Consider the following 19,117-nt stretch of genomic DNA (forward strand, 5'->3'; position numbering starts at 1 on the left):
ACTAACAACAAACACAACTTTTCTGAGTAATGGTTTCTTACCTCTTTCTCCTGTATAGCTCTATCATACTCCTGAACTTGGAGCCACTGATCAAAATGTGACTTTTGAACTCTGTGGTCCTTAGAAACAACATCTGTAGTGCCATACCACACCTCTGATGTGTTTCATGCACTTTCTTTCACTTCTCTTGGAGTTGAACTCAGTACTGAGAAGTAGCAAAGAGGAACTGATGTTTGCTTCCAACTTCCCTGGTGAGGTCAGGATTGCTGCTTAACAGCAAAGAGAGACCTGCCACTTATGAATTACAAGGCAGTTTCGGTCCTTCAAAGATGTTATCACATATTTACACCACTTCCTCTCATTCATCTTTAGAAATTAAACAATCCTGGTTTTTTGTTGTTTTAAACTCTCCTTATGTAGAAGCTCCCATATGTAACCTTCCCTTCGCATCACTCCTTTCTGATTGTTTTCCGATTCTGCCTTTTCTGTCATGGGAAAATCAAGGCTGAGCAATAAATGCAGAAGTGTATAATGGATTCACATGATTCACCTGTCATCTATGCTAATTTCTCTCTGGAACCTTATTATTTCAGCCTAATTAGCCCGTTTCTTCAATCACCATTGAAAAGAGTTATAAACTAAATCAACAGTATTGTGGTTTTTTCCTCCCACTTGACAGGATAACTAGCTCAGTGGGTAAAAGGAAAGCAGCCTATGCAATGTATCTCAGCTTTAGGAATGCTTCTGGTAGTGTTATCCACAGCATTCTTACAAACAACCCAACAAAATAGCCTAAATGCAACCATGACAGACTAAATGCATAACTAATTGAAACATCAGCTCAGAGTTCACAGAATCACAGAATTTCTCGATTGGAAGAGACCTCTAGATCATTGAGTCCAACATCTGACCTAACGCTAACAGTCCCCACTAAACCATATCCCTAAGCTCTACATCTAAACGTCTTTTAAAGACTTCCAGGGATGGTGACTCCACCACCTCCCTGGGCAGCCTGTTCCAATGTCTAACAACCCTTTCGGTAAAGAAGTTCTTCCTAACATCTAACCTAAAACTCCCCTGGCGCAACTTTAGCCCATTCCCCCTCGTCCTGTCACCAGGCACGTGGGAGAACAGGCCAACCCCCACCTCGCTACAGCCTCCTTTAAGGTTATCTGTAGAGAGCAATAAGGTCGCCCCTGAGCCTCCTTTTCTCCAGGCTGAACAAGCCCAGCTCCCTCAGCTGCTCCTCATAGGACTTGTTCTCCTTGTTATGCCTGCTTCTCTGCTATGCCTTTCTGATTTGACAAAGGACAAACCACTGGGGGTTATCTTGAGTGTTGTGAAAAATGCCTTTGCTGACATATTAAAGAGCATACTTATCAAGTGTGTGGACAAAGCCAAGCTTGCAGACGTAAATGTTTGGTGTACAGAATGCCAAAGCCATCTCTAAAAGTGACCTCAAACAACAAGCTTGGCAGAACTTGAAAACAAGTGCAGCAGTGTAATGGCTTAGACAACACTGGAGGTTTCAGAGGATTGCAAACATATTACAAGACAATTAAGTCTAAATATTGCACAGGAAGAAAAATGCAAATTAATACCACAGGATATTAAGAAGGATGCATATTGCACCTGAGACATAGCAAGAGAATATAAATCATCCAACCTACGTGTGACCATTTTAAATATATTAATGATCTGCTGCTGCCCTCCAAGAGCATCAACAATAGGATAGATGACAAAGATTTCAGCTTAACTCAAAACAGAGAATGCATTGTCTGTGAGGAAGAACATCGACAAGTGATAAATCACTAGGACCATTGAGGTAGGAACACTGTATAAAAACCTTCTGGGTAGGTTTTTCAATAGATACTCCGAAGATCTGCTCAGAATGACCTACACGCAGATGGTCAGCCTCTGCACAGAGCTAGACGATATGAATTCATGCCTTTCCAAAAGCAATATTGCTAATTTTGTTACACTTGGATAACTCATTCAAAATATACCCAGACAGGATTTTCACTCCTCCAGAGTACACTAACATGCAGTTATTGTTCTACTCTGAATCTCAACCACTAACCATATCGGACATGTTGTCACTCAGTTCCTGGACTGCAGCAGACAGAGGAAATGTTTTTCACTTGCTTGCACTGATAACAGTCACTCTCATCCTACCCTAGCAAGATTTCAACTCCTCTGAAGGATTTGAATAATGAGACAGAATTAAGGTATGCAAGCATTTTTACCCATGAAACAAAAAACTATTATCTGCTGGAATTGCACTAGTCAAAAGCTAGAAGAATTAGCTTTTCAATGCACATGTACTCTCCCATAAAACAGGAAAATTATAAATAAAGATGGGAGGAGAAAAACTGAAAACCTTTTTTTTTCTCCTGTAGGTCACAAATAACAGCTGCTATATTCTGATACAAACTCTAGATTAGCTTGCCAGAGATATAAACAAATCATGGATGGTTTCCTCAGTAAAGTCATTGTACGTTTTAGCATGTTATTTTGTACAGAAGCATATTTTAACTTTTAACTTGATTTCTTGTTTCATTGCTGGAGAAAGACCATAGGATTCAGATTAACACAGATATCTTTTCACACTTCCCTAAAAAAGGAGAGGAAGAGACAAAGCCAATTCTCCCTTGCTTTTTCTGAAAACACAAGACTCTTCCCTAGCACTTCCTTCTTAATCTGGAGCAAAGCCCTCAACTGGTCTATTAGAGCTGCAGAATCCTTCAGCAACCTTAGACTTAATAGCAAGAGACTCATTTTCTTGATGGTTCTTTAAAGTCCCTTAAATCAAATCTGGTCTGTGGATTACAGGTACAGATCGATCCCTTCACATAAGCTCTGATGCACTTGAGAACATCTCCCTGCTCAAACACTCCCTTGAATTAAGAAAGAGCAAACCATCAACTCAATGGGATTTATTTATTTTATTTTTTTTTTTTAGCAAGCCACTATGCTTTCAATGACCATCTTGTTGGATTTAATAAACAAAGCACAGCGGACACAATGCACATAACTTGCCAAAGGCAGGAAGCAAAAATCTGTCAGAAGGCTCATGGTAGCACAGAATCTCTTAAAATGTGAAAGACACCAACTAAGGCTTAAAGATGGACCCAATGGTTGGACCGACTCCCTACTGATTGCCTATTACTTTTTAATTTGTATTCCATTTTAAAGCAATACCTTATTGTAAATATTACTTTACCTTGAGAAATATTAATTCACCCATCAGTTCTCTATTATGACCAACTGGACTGCTTTCCCAGCTGTGGTTATTCAGAAAAATCACTCACAAGTATAAATTAACTCACCTGTATGAGGAAGATCATTGTGGGAAAAAAGCTTACAAATAAGAGCAAAACCTCATTTGTTACAGAAGTTTGTTCAGCAAACTAGTCCTACTTGTCTAGCGGCTATTGAACACTGAGCCTGTATTTAGAGAAAATAATTTTCCCAAGCAAAACCAATAAGAAAAAAATTAAAAGCTTTCTGCTATTAGACCAGGAGCTATCGTTAAACAGCAAGTTGTCAACTGAGATGGACAGCTTTCACAATTTTGTTCTTAAACACTTGCCATGGATTCTCATCTCTCCTACTTGAATGAAAGCAAACAAAACCAAGGGGTAGAAAGCAGACTAAACCAAGGGGTAGGAAGCAGCAGCCAGAACTGAGAAAAAGAAGAAATAAACTGATGAAATAAGGATGTCTCATGGCCTCCAAAGCCAGAAACTGGTTCCTCAGGGTGGTGTCCCTTCCCTACCCCTTCTCTTTTTCTTCTTCCTCTAATACAATAGAGCAAAAGGTTTTAAGAACATCTATTACTTATATATATATATATGTATATATATATGTATATATATAAAACTTTTTTTTTTTAAGTTCTAAGAGATAGCTTGTACTAATATGAGATAGACACATTGTCTGTGTCAATGTTACCATGCGTTGGATAATGAAATAAGGCATAAACTAATATAAATCTTCCTCATTTAGAGAAGGACGCTTGCAAGTGAGCCCTATTTTTATATATATATATATATATATATATATATATATATATATATATATATATACTGGCTTTTTTATATGAAATGTATACTTCTAAAAAAGGAAAAGCCATCTTCCATTAACAATGGCACACATTTTTAATCTGATTTCAGTCCACATGACATTGTCAACAGCAAATTACATGCCTAATTAAGTGCTTAAAATTTTCAAAATACAAACTGTGTTAAAAATACAAGCTACCACAAATTATTATAGTATTGTTTGGGGAAAAACGGGGGCAGGGGTGGTTCAAGTAAAGAACTCCCAAGAATCTTAATTTAAAACAACCAACCAACTATCTGAAACTCCTTTATTTTATGCATTCCAGCTTATTCTACTGATTCTCTTATAGTAAGAACTTTGCAAGAGAAAAAGAGTATTTCAGTGTGATTAACTGCCTGAAGATAGAAAATGAAGACTCTCTTGCCTGTACGCAAAGTTCTCAGTAACATTTTTATACATGACTTGCCAGTAGCATCTCCACTTACCTGCATTAGTGTTTGATCCTTGTAATAGTATCATCAGGGTCTCCATAACCAACAAAGCCAGCTGCTTTTGGTCCTCAAATGAACAGTTTCTTGAATCCCCTAAAAATAATTTCATAAGCCAAAGACAGTAAAAATCACTCTAAGATGTTGCTTCATGTTTTTCCACGAATGCTTTCATTTTTTTTGTTCCCCCAAAGAAAACACAGACTAACCAAATTTCAAAACAAGTAATGTTTAGTCTACACATGCATCCAAGGGAAAGCTTAATTAGATTGTTTGAAAATGCCCTTTATAAAAAAAATATAATTTTAACAAAAGCTTTTGAGCACTGTGAGCTGAGTGGCTGACACTGCAGCTATATGTGTAGTTTCATATCCCCAACTGTTGTTACTTCAAGCTACAATCAGTGAAGACTAAAAGTATCTGTCTTGTTCTGTACTGAGTACCTGCAAAGAGAAATTCTACACACCAACACAGAACTACATCTGCAGAATTACTTCAAATGTGCTTACGATTTGACAGGTACAACAGATGAACCAAGTTGGCACACAGTATTTTAAACACATTGTAACAGTCCAGAAAATAAATAAATAAATAAACAAATAAATAAATAAATAAATAAAATACTAATAACTACCAAGCAACAACACAAGGGCAATATCCACCCCAGGTAGCACCTTAACCAGATGACATCTTGGTCCATTTATTGAGAAGCACTTGAGCAACTGTGTGTTTTCCAGCATAGTTGCTGGCAGCACAGCTTTCTACCTCTAGTTAACAGCTACAAATCAACAGCAAAGCTTCAAACAATAAACCCAGGTGAAACAGCCAACAACTACAATTAAGAAAAATGTCACTGACACACATTAACTCTATTCCTTTTTGAGTAAAGAATATAAAAAAAAGCATACCTACACACATATGGCTTGCACTTGTCAGTGCTTGCTTTGCAGACTAAACAACTACGTGGCTTATCTCAGATGTTAAATCCTGGACGTGAGAATGCCAGTTTTTTTGTTGGTGGTGGTTGGTTTTGGTGCCTTTTTTTTTGTAACGCTCTTACAAAAATGTAGACCCAAAGTATAAGAAGAAGTTATATATCTATCTATATATATATATGTTTTTTTTTTTATTTTTATTTTTTTTAACTTGGAAACAAGTTCCTAATAAGAGCACAGATACATGCTTGATAGCACTTTTAGGTGCATTTCTGAAATGCCTAATTACATTTTTTTGAGAAAGACAACTTGGTGCACAGGAGTGAAGCAAGTAGTCTATGTATTGCTCCTTCATTTTTTCTTTTGATGTAAAAATAACTTAAATATTAGGAAAAATACATTAAAAAATCATTTAAGAAGGGAATTATAAACTTCTAATGATTTTGCATTTGCACAGCCTCAAGCTTCTTGCAGGACATAAAGAAAGAGGGAATCCCAGTGTGTTTTCAGGATGGCACAGCAGTCCAAAGTAGAACTCTGCTCTTACGATACACATTCAAACTTTATTGCTTTTTTCTCTTAATCACTAGCTTCCACGATCCCCAAGAGACATGCAGTAGTAAATTGGAAGAGCACACTCTACCTTGATCGTTCAGAGCCTGAGTGGGATCTTTCAGAAGCGCTGCATATTTATGAAGAAGATTTACCATCACCTCCAAAAGTCCCACCTCCCTGAAGACATCTTTAAAGATGTAGTCATGACGGGTGAATTTCAGGAGTGTCTTCATGGCTACGATGCTACAGTGATGAGAAGTGCTGGATTTTAAAAGGATGCTCACACTGATCAGTTCTTTACAGGGTATGTAGTTCAAGCTGAAGACAACAAATTCCAACATCTCGAAGTATTTGGTCTGTACTTCTGGAAGCTTAGAAATTTTCTCTGCAAACTGAGACAATGTGTGCTGTGATTCCAAAATGAAGTAATTGGCATTGTCAGCCATATAAATATTCATGATGGCATCGAGAATAATTTGTGCTAGATAGCTAGTTTTTGCTTTCAAAAACGCATTCTGAAGGACGGAAAATGCTTGGATATTCCTCACACTGTGACCTGAATTAGGAAACAAAGTGAGATGGGAAGAAGAAAGGAAAATGAAAGTTCTGAATTGTTATAAACAATGAGCACAGTCACTAATAATGATCCATGCGCTCTAATAAGCATGATTAAGAATGTTATCTTTTAAAAATTAAAACAGACTCTTTAAAAAAGCATTTGCATAAGCAATTAAATTGCAAATCCTACGATCTACTATTCTTTCTGATATGACATCTTCAACTCTGAAACTGTTTACACATGCAGCTAAATGAATGATCAATTCTTTCAAATAGATGAGAAAGTTGACCTATTTTTAGTATGTGCAACAGGATACAGTCATAGAGAAAAATTAAAGCCTGCACATCATCTACATGGTCCGTAAGAAAAATGCATTACAGCAATAGTCAAGCATTCTGTATTTCATAATACAGAAGGCCACTATGCCCTTCACAAGTATTAGGTAGGCTACGTTTGGAAGAACACGCATCTGATGACCCTCATTAAGCAGAGCAATAAGCAACACAGTCTTATCAGCTGGGTTCAAAGCTAAACAGCATGCACAGCCTCTGAGCAATTCTGTTTCTTCCACTCATTGGACGTCTTGTATGAGAAAAAGGAGGGGAACTCCTTACAAAGAAACTTCACAGGGTTTTGGAAGGCCAGCAGAGGCCTTCCTTCAAGAGAGAGCATGCTCTTGCTCAGTTCTGGATTAGAAATTTTTATGTGAATAATCATACTGGAATCAGGTGACAGTGTAAGGGTGGCTGTGGCAATCAGGCCTGGGAATAAAAAAAAAAAAACTTTGGCAAGGTCAAGTACTGTTAACAATTCAGAAATTAAAACAATTGGGAGAAGTTGTAAAGCACAAAGCAGCCATATTATTAAAATATAAAGACCTCACATCTTTAAAAGATGGATCAAACTTCTCCTAAGTATCCTTAAGATCAATAAAATCTCATTCACGTAGCCCAAGAAGGCATCACTTATGAATGTTCCCTGGATTCCCCTATTTTTTCAGTGAGTAGAGCAGGTATTCTACTAGAAAGATGCTGCAACGGTAACTTTTCCAACTTTTGCAAGAACAATACAACTCATAGTAAACCAATCCCATTATACAAGAAACACCTCATGACAAACACCCTCTAAAAAGTTATAAAAAAAAACTTCTAACAATTAAACCTCATTTTCAATCAAGCTAAAATCAAACAATTAGCATAAATCAAAAACCTTTCGTAAAAGAAGAATCCCAATTTGTTGCACATGTTCTGTGGAATACTGCCTTATTCCTTTTTTATAAACTAAGTTGTTCAATTTAAAAGAAAACTCAATTATTCCAGTGTCTAGCTTCACTGCTTTCCCTGGTGTATTCCTCCAGAAAGCAACAAGAAACTTCCTTGAAGAACTACATGCAAAAATTTCACTTACTGGGAGAATACTAATGTTAAATTGCAGATCACATTCATTTGTTTCTAAAAGCAGGCTTTTTACATGCTTTCTTAGTAATGAAACATGTCGGAAAGTAGATATAGTGCTCAACAAATATGACAGGAACAGAGGCAGTGACCGATACAACTAGGTATGTTCTAATTAAGTATAAACAGTTCTTTCAGGCAATCAAGCAGGTTAATGAATTATCTTTGAATGTTACAAGGACCCCTGAAGAAACCAAATCTTCACCACCTCTACAGCGTTCAAAACCTAAAAAAATTTAAATAAAATCAATTAAGAAAATGTGCTAATATGTTCTCCAAAAAAAAAAAACAACTTGTCAATAGAATGAAAAAGCAAGTAAAAGGAACTGATAGATGTCAGGACAAATGCCAGCAAATGAAATAAAAATATTTTATTTTGAAAATCAAGAGATGGTGGTTATCTCATGCTACAGTATCAGAAATCTGATTAGCTTAGGAAAAAATCATTAAGTTAGAACATGGACAAATTCAACTCTATAACTATTATCTTCTTCCTCTGTTTAGCACAAGGGGAAAACAGTTCCCATAAACAATGAACTTTCTCAATACCAGAGAAAGGAAGTGATTGTCCAAGTAACTGTGATATGTGAAAGAAACAGTGAAAACAAATCCATTAAATATAAATCTATAAAGCTAACTCTGTCATAAAAACTTCACAAGTGCCTCCAGTGTTATTAAAACCCCAAAGAAGCCCAAGCAGCAAGCTCACTCCACACAGTCACCTGCTCAATTCCAAAGTACTTATTTACCTACAAAATCAAATGGAATTTTAAGTGTCTAGAATCTTAAGTTGTTTTTTATAAAAACCTTTTCCTCTTCAGACTTAGTCAACCTTATCTCCTCATCAGAATTCACCGTGGTTGCAAGTACACCACAGATTATATCACTGAATACTCACTGCTGCTCAAAAAACATATTACAACTCATAAGATACCCTTGCATGAGCTGATAAGAGCTCACAGAAGGCCCATCCATGTGAAGGAAAATGAAAACAAAAACAAAAAAAGCACCACCAAAGCAGTGCATCAGCCTTCCACATCTGTTTATAAGATCAGCCTAAAACACCATAAATCAATTCACTGCATCTTTCCACACTGATACTCTTTTTAAAATGTCCACACAGAAGCTATGAGCTCTGCAAACAACTCACTAGAGATGTTTGACTTGCCGTACAGTCCTCAAAGTTAAAATTTGTTCGCATGCTTCTGTGAGTACCAACTCCAAAGAAGAAGGACATCTAGGACAAGCATATTTGATATGCAACTTCAGTAAAAGAACCTATACTCAACTATGAATGGTTTGTGTGGTATACAGTTTCTCTTATATTTAAAAGAAATACACGGAGGGAGAGAATGAACACTCACCTTTGCCCACAGGCTGTGGCACTGCAAATCCAGGTAGTAGGAAAGGTACTCCAGTGGTAACACCAGCTGGCTTCAACTCATTAACACCATATGTTGTTAAGGAAGTAATCAAATTAACTAAGTCCTTCAAAGCATCCTTAGATTCAGCCTCTTTTGCCTGTTCTAACCTAAAGAAAACAATTAGCTTATGTTAGCAAAAGTCACTTGAATGACTTTAATCACACATCTCTTCCATTTTTCTTTATTAACTTCGAGAACATGCTTTTATTGCCCTGTACTGGCAATATTTTACATGTTCTCCATTAACATTTCCTACTATTAAGTCAATCCTTAATAGGACTTAGTACTTATTTCCTGTAGACATTAACTTCATAAATCTTGCTGTGAACCCCAAAATCTGCTAAAAAGAAGCACAGATATTAAAAATTACCTTTACATTCCTCTTACAAACAGAAAGCTTATAGGAAAATACGTAGATAGTCTGCCATTAAATAAATCTGCACTTAACCTCCTAGACTACATGTGCCACTTTCACAGTTCATATTTTGTGTTAACAAAGTGGTATCTGAATAGAAACATAAAGCCTAGAAGAGCACAACAAAATATCTTCTTCAGAAATACAGACCCCCCTTTCTGAATGCAAGAGGATAGGAACTGTAACGTCTGATCCTTGTCAGCATTCACTGCTAGCAAGTCAGTCGCAACTGACCCTAAAAGAGGCTAGTAAAACAAACTATCCTCCTTTTCTTGGCAAGCCAACATGTGCTCCACCCCAACCCAGAGAAACACAGATTATTCTCTTCCATCCACAGCAACTGTTCACATGTCCCTGGGCTGGGGAGGGCAGCAAGCGGCAGCTGGGGCCAGTGACAGGAATGGTGCAGGCTGTTCTCCACCAACACATCAGCCTGCACAGCACAGCTGGGAACCAGCTGAACAGAATGCCCAATTTTATACAACACATTAAAACACATCTAATTGCATACTAGCTCTTAGTCTCTACAGATCTCAGGAGACAGCCAGAGACCACAATCTCCTATTTGCTCACGCAATGCAAGATGTGTTTTTCTTCTTTGATCAATGACAGTGAGAGCCTTTCGAAGGATTCTGCATCCTGTGCCTTTTCCCCACAGTGAGACATATGGTTGAACCTTACAGAAGCACATAGCTCATCTATTTCCATTCCATGAATGCTCTGTACACCCTGCATCACTGAGTTCAAAACATATGCTCTCTTCTTTGTTCCTCACAGGTCTCCAGCAGATTCCTATTAAGTCACCATCTTCACAAGTTAGTCCGTGTTACCAGCTCCCAAGCCTTTCTTCATTGTGGCTGGACTCGCAGCATCTTGCAAACGTACTGCATACATGAAGAAGTCTCTGTCATTAGTTCTGAGCCACAACACATCCAGGGAGAATGCAGCACTATTGACGATCACTGAACAATGCCCAGGCTTCTCTAAGATGATTGCTTTTTTTTTGAAACAAAACTATAGTGAATTTCATGTTCAAATCACAACTTAAACAGCATGTGTGTTTTGAACCATCTTCCATCTCCTCTACAATATACAGATTGCTAGCAAATACAACACGAATTGCTGTGCCTTGTTCATCTTCTCCCAAGTGTTCCCGTGAGGTTCTTAGCAATCAGCTCTCAAACAAGTGAGGATAAGGTATTTCTGTGATTTAACACTGTAATGATGTCAAATGATGAAGTGACGTGCTGAGTGATTGTGCTCTCCTTTTTCAGAGACGCACACCCCTACTCTTCTCATACCACTGTCAGGGAATTCCCATTCTTTGGCTGAAAGAGTAAGCAAGCTCACAAGAAAGTCTGATTAAAACATGCGATGTACAGAGGATCACTGCTGTACTTGAAAATGAAATCGCTAATGATAGCATATTCCCCAAATTCTACCTAACTTCTTGCTGTCAGTTTCTGGAAGACAACCAATTTTATGATGTGTACTGGTGTGTTTCAAGTAATATAATTCATACTCAAAATAACCATTTATACTAGAAGAAAAATAATATAGCATGTATTGTAGCAATTTTGGCACAGAAGGTAATTTATGAATCATTTTAACTGTTATTAAGAATTTCACATGCCATGTCTATGTCTGGTAACCGTAAAAAAAAAAAAAAAAGAAAAGAAAAGAAACATAACATCTCAAAGAAGATTAAGTTCTAATACTTGGGTACCAAAAGCTAGCAACCTAGCATCCAAAATGAATGGCCAGAAAACTGGTTAGCAATGGAAGCTCATCTCAGTTATGGCTATTACAGCACTATATCTCATCATCTTTGACCCCAGTACATGATAAGGTGCACACTCATCTTTCACTTCAAAGCTGGCGCCTGTGTCCTGCATTTGAAAAACACACATGTGTATATCAACAGCAATGCATGCATCTTCAGAACTTCAGAAAAAAATCAGGACATATCTTAGATTTTGCACAAGTAACACAGCAAACATACTAATTTTCTCACTGTGAAAGAATAAGCGACATGTCCTTCATGAAAAAAAATAAAATCATGGGTTGTACTTCAACATTTACTTTTGGCAGGCACCACTATATTCTGTCATGTATTAGCAGGTTAGCAGTCCCTTCTGTAAAAAGAACTCAAATTAAAAAAATGTGTATCCACACTGATACCCTAGTAACATGGGAGTTCTCTCCAGCACTCTGTGATGGACAAAATGGTCTCTTCTGCTTATGTACAAAATGATCTTTTCAACACCAAGTAGCATGGACGAACGTTTATGATTTTTCAGTACTTTCAATTTGTTTAAACAAAAAGGAAACAAAACCAAACCCATCAGCTGCAGTGAAAAAATATTTTTGTGAATTCTTAAAAAAAAATAGCACCAGTTGCTTTAAACACCTGCTTTCCTACAACATACAAAAAGATTGAGAAGTAAACAGTACCAATGAATAAGAAGCTAAACAATGTAATTTCATAAGAGGAGGGAAGCACATCATTTTATGTTTTGGTCCTAATGTCTTCCTTGCATAGCAATCTCTAATAATTTATTCAGTCAAATCTACTGACCCATTCTTTAATAGGAACTCTTTTTGGAAAAAGCTCAATCATCTGTCTACATCCCTTCAAGTACGTTTGCATACCTGAGGAGGAGATCACAGAGGAAGTTGTATCCTTGCCATATCCTAAAATCATCCAATAGCGTTTGAGACACGTCACTGGAATCTTTGAGAAAACAGGAAAGCCCAGCAAACATCTCAACTATTTCAAGGGGAGAAAGGTCATCAGACTGCTGCATATTCTGAACACATGTGGACAAACATTCTTTTTCTGAAAAGAAATGTGATTGAGAAATTTAGGATTTTACTGACATTAATGATTCTTTTTAATGATTTTTTCTCCATTAGATAATCTTTACCTCAGGTAAGAAGGAGACTGACAAAGCAAAACCAGATTAAAAAAAATAATAATAGAAGTAAAGTTAAATCAGGAGAATCAGCAGAATAAAAAGAAAAATATGAACTGCTATAGTAACTCTAAAGCATCCTATTCCATACTGAAAAACAAAGTTATAGAAAGCACTGAATGGTACTATGGTACTGGTGTTACGTAAAACTCAACACAGAACACTTGACATGATGATTTCCTATTGCTGCTCTTGTTAGCGATTCTTTGGCTGGCATACTTGCTTGCTGAGGAAAATGAGACAACTTGTCTCATTCTGCATCTCTCCCATGGTCCACCAATACATTCCGAAAAGCTTTCCCAAATCTGAACTCATATTTCAGGATGCAACCCTGTTTCAAAGACACTCCCTTAAATGATTTCTTATAAATTTCCAACATTTGCCAGAGAAGTACAAGTATCTCCAGCTAGGCCAATTACAAAAGGTCCCAGAAGATTATGTCAAAACATGAGATAATGAAAGGATGTTCCTTTGATGGGATAAAAAGCCTTAATTTTTTTTCTTGAGTACATAACAAACCTCCCTGTACAAGTTATCATCTCTTAAGTCAGGTTCATTTTTATCAAGAAGTGAGGGGTCATGCTGAGTGGTTTTTAAGATTTTCACTTATTTACATTATAAAGAATTTAGAGTATCTTTTGATATGCCACTCCATGTCTTTGTAGACCAAAGCAATAGGAAGCAACAATGGTAGCAGTTGCCATACATCAAATGACAGAGTCAGGATTGGGTTATTTTATTTGTTGTACTTTATAAACTTTTCAAACATATATGTACACCTTAATTATAAAGTCATCAGAAGGCTGCTACAGATATATGTAAAATAACCATCACCTTTAAAATCCAATTTGAAAGTATTTAACTGATGCCTATTTTGTGCTTCTAAGATATGCTGTACATTCACTTCTTTCTTACTGGAATTAGAAAGATGCTGCTAGGGCAAGAAAATCCACAAACTAAAATTTTCTGCCAAATATGTGGAGGCATGGTGCCATATTTCATAAACTGACAAAAAGTTTTTGTGGAACTTTGTAAAAACTTGCTTTCCAGGGTGTGGGGAAATAGTGGTTTGGTTCTTTCTTTTTTTTTTTTTTTGTCACCAATAATGCTGTACCCCTAAAATTTGTAATAAGGCTGTTAGCTCATTTAAATATACATTCCATTTTAAAAAGGACTTATGCATTTAGATGGTGCTACAATCTGAAAGCCCTAAATACATCAGAAATATATTATACCAAATTTCACATGTCAAATTCCAAATGCCTAAACACACAGCACAGCTTTAAACAGCTGCAACACCAGTATTTTCAAGAACATATTTCTTCACAAAGCTCTTTCCATGGATACTATCCTCTCTGACAACAGTTGTCATCTTGCTTTGTTTTCACAAACCCTTTACTACTAACCCACATGGCAGTAGCCCTTCCTATACAAATGACAAACAGAACCTTGTGAAGATCTATCGTAAGTAAAGCATTCCTTAAGTTATCTTCCAAAACCTCTCACCACCATCAGTTTCCATGTCCCAAACAGGATAATATTTGTCTTAATAGTGAACCTGAATGAGTATGGCTGATTCAGTCTGTTGGTGGCCATCGCACTGGTGGCACCAGTACTTAGAGACAACTTCCGCTGGGCAAAGGACTGGGGCACTGCTGATCCAAGGCAGAAGGCTCTAGGGACAACAGCCTTGGGTTGGGAACCCCACAGGGAAGCTGGGCTGGACCATGGGGCAGGGCACAGGCAGGCTGTTCCAATACACCATCAGTAAGCACGTGGGGGCTCATGCTCAGGTGCTGCTGTGCCCACATGCCAAGCTCCCTTGAGCATTTGCTACTACCTGCATTACCCAGGTTTTGCTCTTGTTGAATATGTTAACTGTGTATCCATCTAACCTGGTCTCTTCCTGGAGAAGCAAATATCTGTGAGAAAGTACATTATCTCTGCAATCTTCCAGATTAGCTCTCCCTGGTTAGCATAACACCAGTATTTACTACAAGGCCACTGCAGAAGCCTACCACGTGGGCTTCTGGATAGCTCAAAATGCATCAGAAGAATGCATGGAGCTGGCTCCTCTTCCTGTGGCTTCCTCAGATGTCCCGACACTTGAATTGCCAGCCAGAGCATTACCTAAACAAGCAGTCATACATGAGGCACTGCTAGTTTACCTTGCCACTGCAAGGGACTGCTGCTGCTAATCCAAACAAGACAGGAAAAAACATCTTCCCCTTAAGGACTTACTGCTAGCAGCAAAAATGACAGACCTATCCATCTGCCCAATGACTGCTTTTCAATACAAATATTTACTGAAGATGCCCAAACAATAGCAAGAATTAGACAGAAAGCACATCCTTTTTTTGTCATCGTAAGCTCTACAGCAAAACATTAGGAGAAGCACTGTTGTTCAGTGTTCATTTGACATGTGGATGAAGCAGACTCAACTGCAAAGTGTTCTGAAATCTTACATGCATGTAAACACTTACATAGCCAAACAAAGAGCCTATAAGTTTTCCTTGATCTGTTATTTTCATGCCTATTTTGTAACTACAAGAATAATCAAAGAAAAAAATTATAAATTAATACTGGATAAAGAAACGTACCATGAATGTATTTCACTACATTGACACTAAGGCCATGACGTGATATGGTCATCAGTACTTCCCCTGCACTCTTCCTCCAAGGCAGATTATAGGGAGGGCACCATGAAGTTATTGCACTGAATAAAAGCTGCAGATCATCCTTTTGAGCCAGTTCTTCCGCGGGGGACACATAACTGCACAGTTTTACCAAGATCTGAAACAGGAAGTCATTAAACATCCAATATTAATATTCTACTATTGGTATTAGTGTTTCTGACTAAACTTAGCAAAACCCAAAACTTTCTTCCATTTAGCATGCATGTTAAGAGCAGCAATGTATATCCCTCTATATTGTTTCTCAATTTTAAATTCCATACAAGCTTATTTAACAAATGGCTATTTCAGGTCTTGATTCCGTTAAAAATGACTAGAAAAGCATTAGTAGAAGAGTTCAAATAAATCTCTCAGGCTGACACATCATGCTTGTTTGGGTACCAGGATATTCCTTTCTTCCAGAACCTTATTTTTTGCTGATTCAGATGCTCAAATCCTGCAGCAGGGCAATCGTCGTAAGAAAAAAACTGTTAAACTCCTTCCTCCTGCAGGTAAGCTAATCGATCAGTTATTGGCAGATAAACAGCCATACCTTCTCGGCCAAATGAAAACAGCTAAAAAAACATAGCAGAAAATGCTACAGCAATGCTATAGCACTACCTGAATGTCTGTCACCTGAATTTGAACTGACAAGTTACCTTAATTAGGAAAAAATGCAGTTATGCAGCCAAAGCTGCTACACTGTGCTCCCTTCTGTGTGTTTTCAGAAAACACTTGATGTCACAGAATCATTAAGGTTGGAAGACACCTTAAATATCACCTTGGCCAACCAGCACAAAAGTCCATTTTCTATCTCCTGCGGGAAGCTGAGGCTCTCTCCCAGAAAACCATAAGAATATTTCGTAAAGTTGCCTGCATCTAGAGGACATTTATACATTAAATCAAAGTAAAAGCAGAACCCGGGAGATATGTGAAATCTCACCTGTTCCAGCTAACTCATTTGAGAACACCACTTGATGGCCTTCAATGAGGGACAAAAAAGAGCAGAGAAGCAGCATACTGTGGGGAACTGTAACTGGTAACTTTCATCAGATGTTTGCTACACAGACACTTCCCGTTTGCACTTGGAAACTGGCAGCATGACTGTCGACCCCTTTCTAAAAGTAACTCTCAGCTCCTTTTAACAGTTTAGTCACAAGAACATATGGAAATTCCTTCACAAGAACTCTACTGGAAGCTTCAGAAAGCAGGAGTCCTTGGTCTCCCTGGCAAATTGGGGGAAAACTTTTTACTATTTTTACTATGTCTATTTCTATCAATAATGGCTAAAGATACCAAACACTAACACCAGTTTGATTAAAGCAGAGTAATAGCCAACGTGTTGCTCATTTTAAGCAGCTGCATGGAAGAGTTCTATTCATTTTTGTGGATTCTTGCTGAGAACTAAAAAAACACAGGAGAAAAGGGAATTCAACTGTGCTTTTAAGAAAATCCATCTTACTCTAAGATAGCAGTTTGTGAAGAATCAAGGAAGAGTGATTTCTGGAGATTCCTCATCTTGAAGCACCTCCACTCGTTCTGCAAGTTGTATTTTCTATTTTACCTTGCTTACCTGTACAAAGACTTTCTGTAGTAGTGCTCGGCGCTCTGCAAGAGGTAGCTCATTCTGTGCTCCTCCAACTACCTCAGGCACATGTGGAAGGTCAAAAAACAGATATAGACATTTAACGAGTGTGGAAGGCACAGACATTGTAGTCATGCAGTCCACAGTTTTCTGGGGATAAAGAAAACACAGCAAAAAACATAGTTCAGCATACTACTATATTTAAAAAAGTCACACTCCTGTAATTAAGTTGACTCAAATGCTGGCATTTTCTTTTTAATACCTTTCCAAGCTGTCCACATGGCAATACAGATTCACCATCTATTCCTGAACGCATATCTAAACAGTGATCTTAAGATAGCATCATCATCTATTTATGTGACAATAGCATCTAGCAGCCAATTAGGAACAGTCACTGCACATGACAGAAACAAAAACTGACAGTCCTTGTCAATAGAAACTTAGGAATTAATTACAAAACCTTCAGCCAAGCCCTCATTAACCATATATTCGTTGCAACAGTAGAAATGGGAGTGGGAGGACAGTCAGTCAATTCATGCACTTGCATGGCAAGAAGGTACAAGTAGGTATAAGGAGCATAGCAGAAGAAAATTTGAAAGCATCAGTGGGAAGAAAAGGCAAATTGGAGTGGAGGCTGGTGACATACTAAATGCATATAAGATGATGTGCTGAATTATAATGGCAAATTAGAGCAGAAAGAATAAACCACACAGCTGTTAAGTACATTGCCACAGAACGGCTCTCTGATGCGGGCAGGGGGGAACCAAAAACAGAGGCAGTAAATGTTCATAATATCATCCGCTTGTCACTGCTATTGTCTTCATTTTCCTGCAATGCCTCCTACACAAATGGGGAGCCCAAGTATTGAGACCGAGTGATTTAGGAGCTGTGTGTGACATACCTCAGAGACCAAGCGGCAGCATGCACAAAGAAACATTTGGGGAACAGTAATAATTGTCTGTGTAATTCAAAAGAACATTCTAAATTCATGTTCCAAAAGAATGATTTTTAGGCAACTGAAACCATGAGGAGCTAAAGCAGAAGTTCTGTGGCAGTGTAACAGAACAGGGCCTTAGCACAGAAAGCAAAAGGTAGTTAGAACATATTTTAGTGTGTGTCCTCAGAGTTTATGACTGTGGTTCTTCCATCTTTGACCCCACAACTTTTTTTAAGCCTTGTTAAGACTAACCTGTCCCGATGAAGCTAATAAATTAATTGTGGTGAGCAGCATCCAACCTCTACTTGCTTCTTCACTTTGGTTGACCTCCAGAAACTGGACAATGGCACGACTTGCAGCCTCTGCAGTGGGCAAAAAGAAACAGAAATTCAATTTCAGCATCTGCAGTATGCAAAACATCTTGTCAACAGTCCATATACTAAGCAAGAAATCAGCTCTGCAGCACTGCTTGGAGAACAGAAAAATAAATAAATAAAAAATAAAAGGACTACGTTCAGGCCTATAGCCTCCTGACACACATTTCATTCTTCCACACGCACTTGGCTTTGAAGTTACAAGGCTGCTGAAAGTACATTTTTCGGTTTCATCTTGTAAACCACTAGACAGGTTGTGCAACAGCACGCAGCAACTTGTCTTTAAGTATTTTGGCTTTACCAACACAATGTACTCTGTTCCAAGTGTCTTAAGTCAGCACCACTTTGGGGGTTTGGTGAGAAAATCTTATATTCAATTTATGGAAAAAAAACAGCACTGAAAGAACAGTATGGAGGATAATAGGAAAGGATTGAAGGGAAGATGAGTAACAACAGAAGGAATAAAAAACGGAACAAAAACGAAAAATAAGACTAAGACCAACAATTACCGCATCCCCATCTTACTTTTTTTTTTTTTTAAATTAAGATGAAAATGCTAAAAACTTATGGCTGATTTTACGCAGATGGGACCACTTTCAGAATCAGCAGCCTTTCCATATCAATGAAAGACAAAAATAAGCGTTATGCCTATGAAACAAATTATCAACACCAATAAAAA

At 37.7% G+C, this 19,117-nt stretch overlaps 1 protein-coding gene across 7 annotated transcripts in view; it reads right to left on the reverse strand.

Moving 5' to 3' along the window:
• Nucleotides 1-19,117, reverse strand: part of WDFY3 (WD repeat and FYVE domain containing 3) — a 185,898-nt gene that overhangs the window by 98,398 nt on the left and 68,383 nt on the right. For all 7 annotated transcript variants that reach the window (XM_038178692.2, XM_038178689.2, XM_038178691.2 and 4 more), the window contains 7 exons: nt 18,317-18,426; nt 17,116-17,277; nt 15,471-15,663; nt 12,548-12,734; nt 9,421-9,587; nt 6,132-6,599; nt 4,551-4,649 (listed from right to left, as the gene is read on the reverse strand). In XM_038178692.2, coding sequence (XP_038034620.2) covers nt 4,551-4,649; nt 6,132-6,599; nt 9,421-9,587; nt 12,548-12,734; nt 15,471-15,663; nt 17,116-17,277; nt 18,317-18,426 — 1,386 coding nt within the window. The remainder of the gene's footprint in view (nt 1-4,550; nt 4,650-6,131; nt 6,600-9,420; nt 9,588-12,547; nt 12,735-15,470; nt 15,664-17,115; nt 17,278-18,316; nt 18,427-19,117) is intronic.

Source organism: Anas platyrhynchos, chromosome 4, assembly GCF_047663525.1.
Source record: "Anas platyrhynchos isolate ZD024472 breed Pekin duck chromosome 4, IASCAAS_PekinDuck_T2T, whole genome shotgun sequence".
NCBI lineage: Eukaryota > Metazoa > Chordata > Aves > Anseriformes > Anatidae > Anas > Anas platyrhynchos.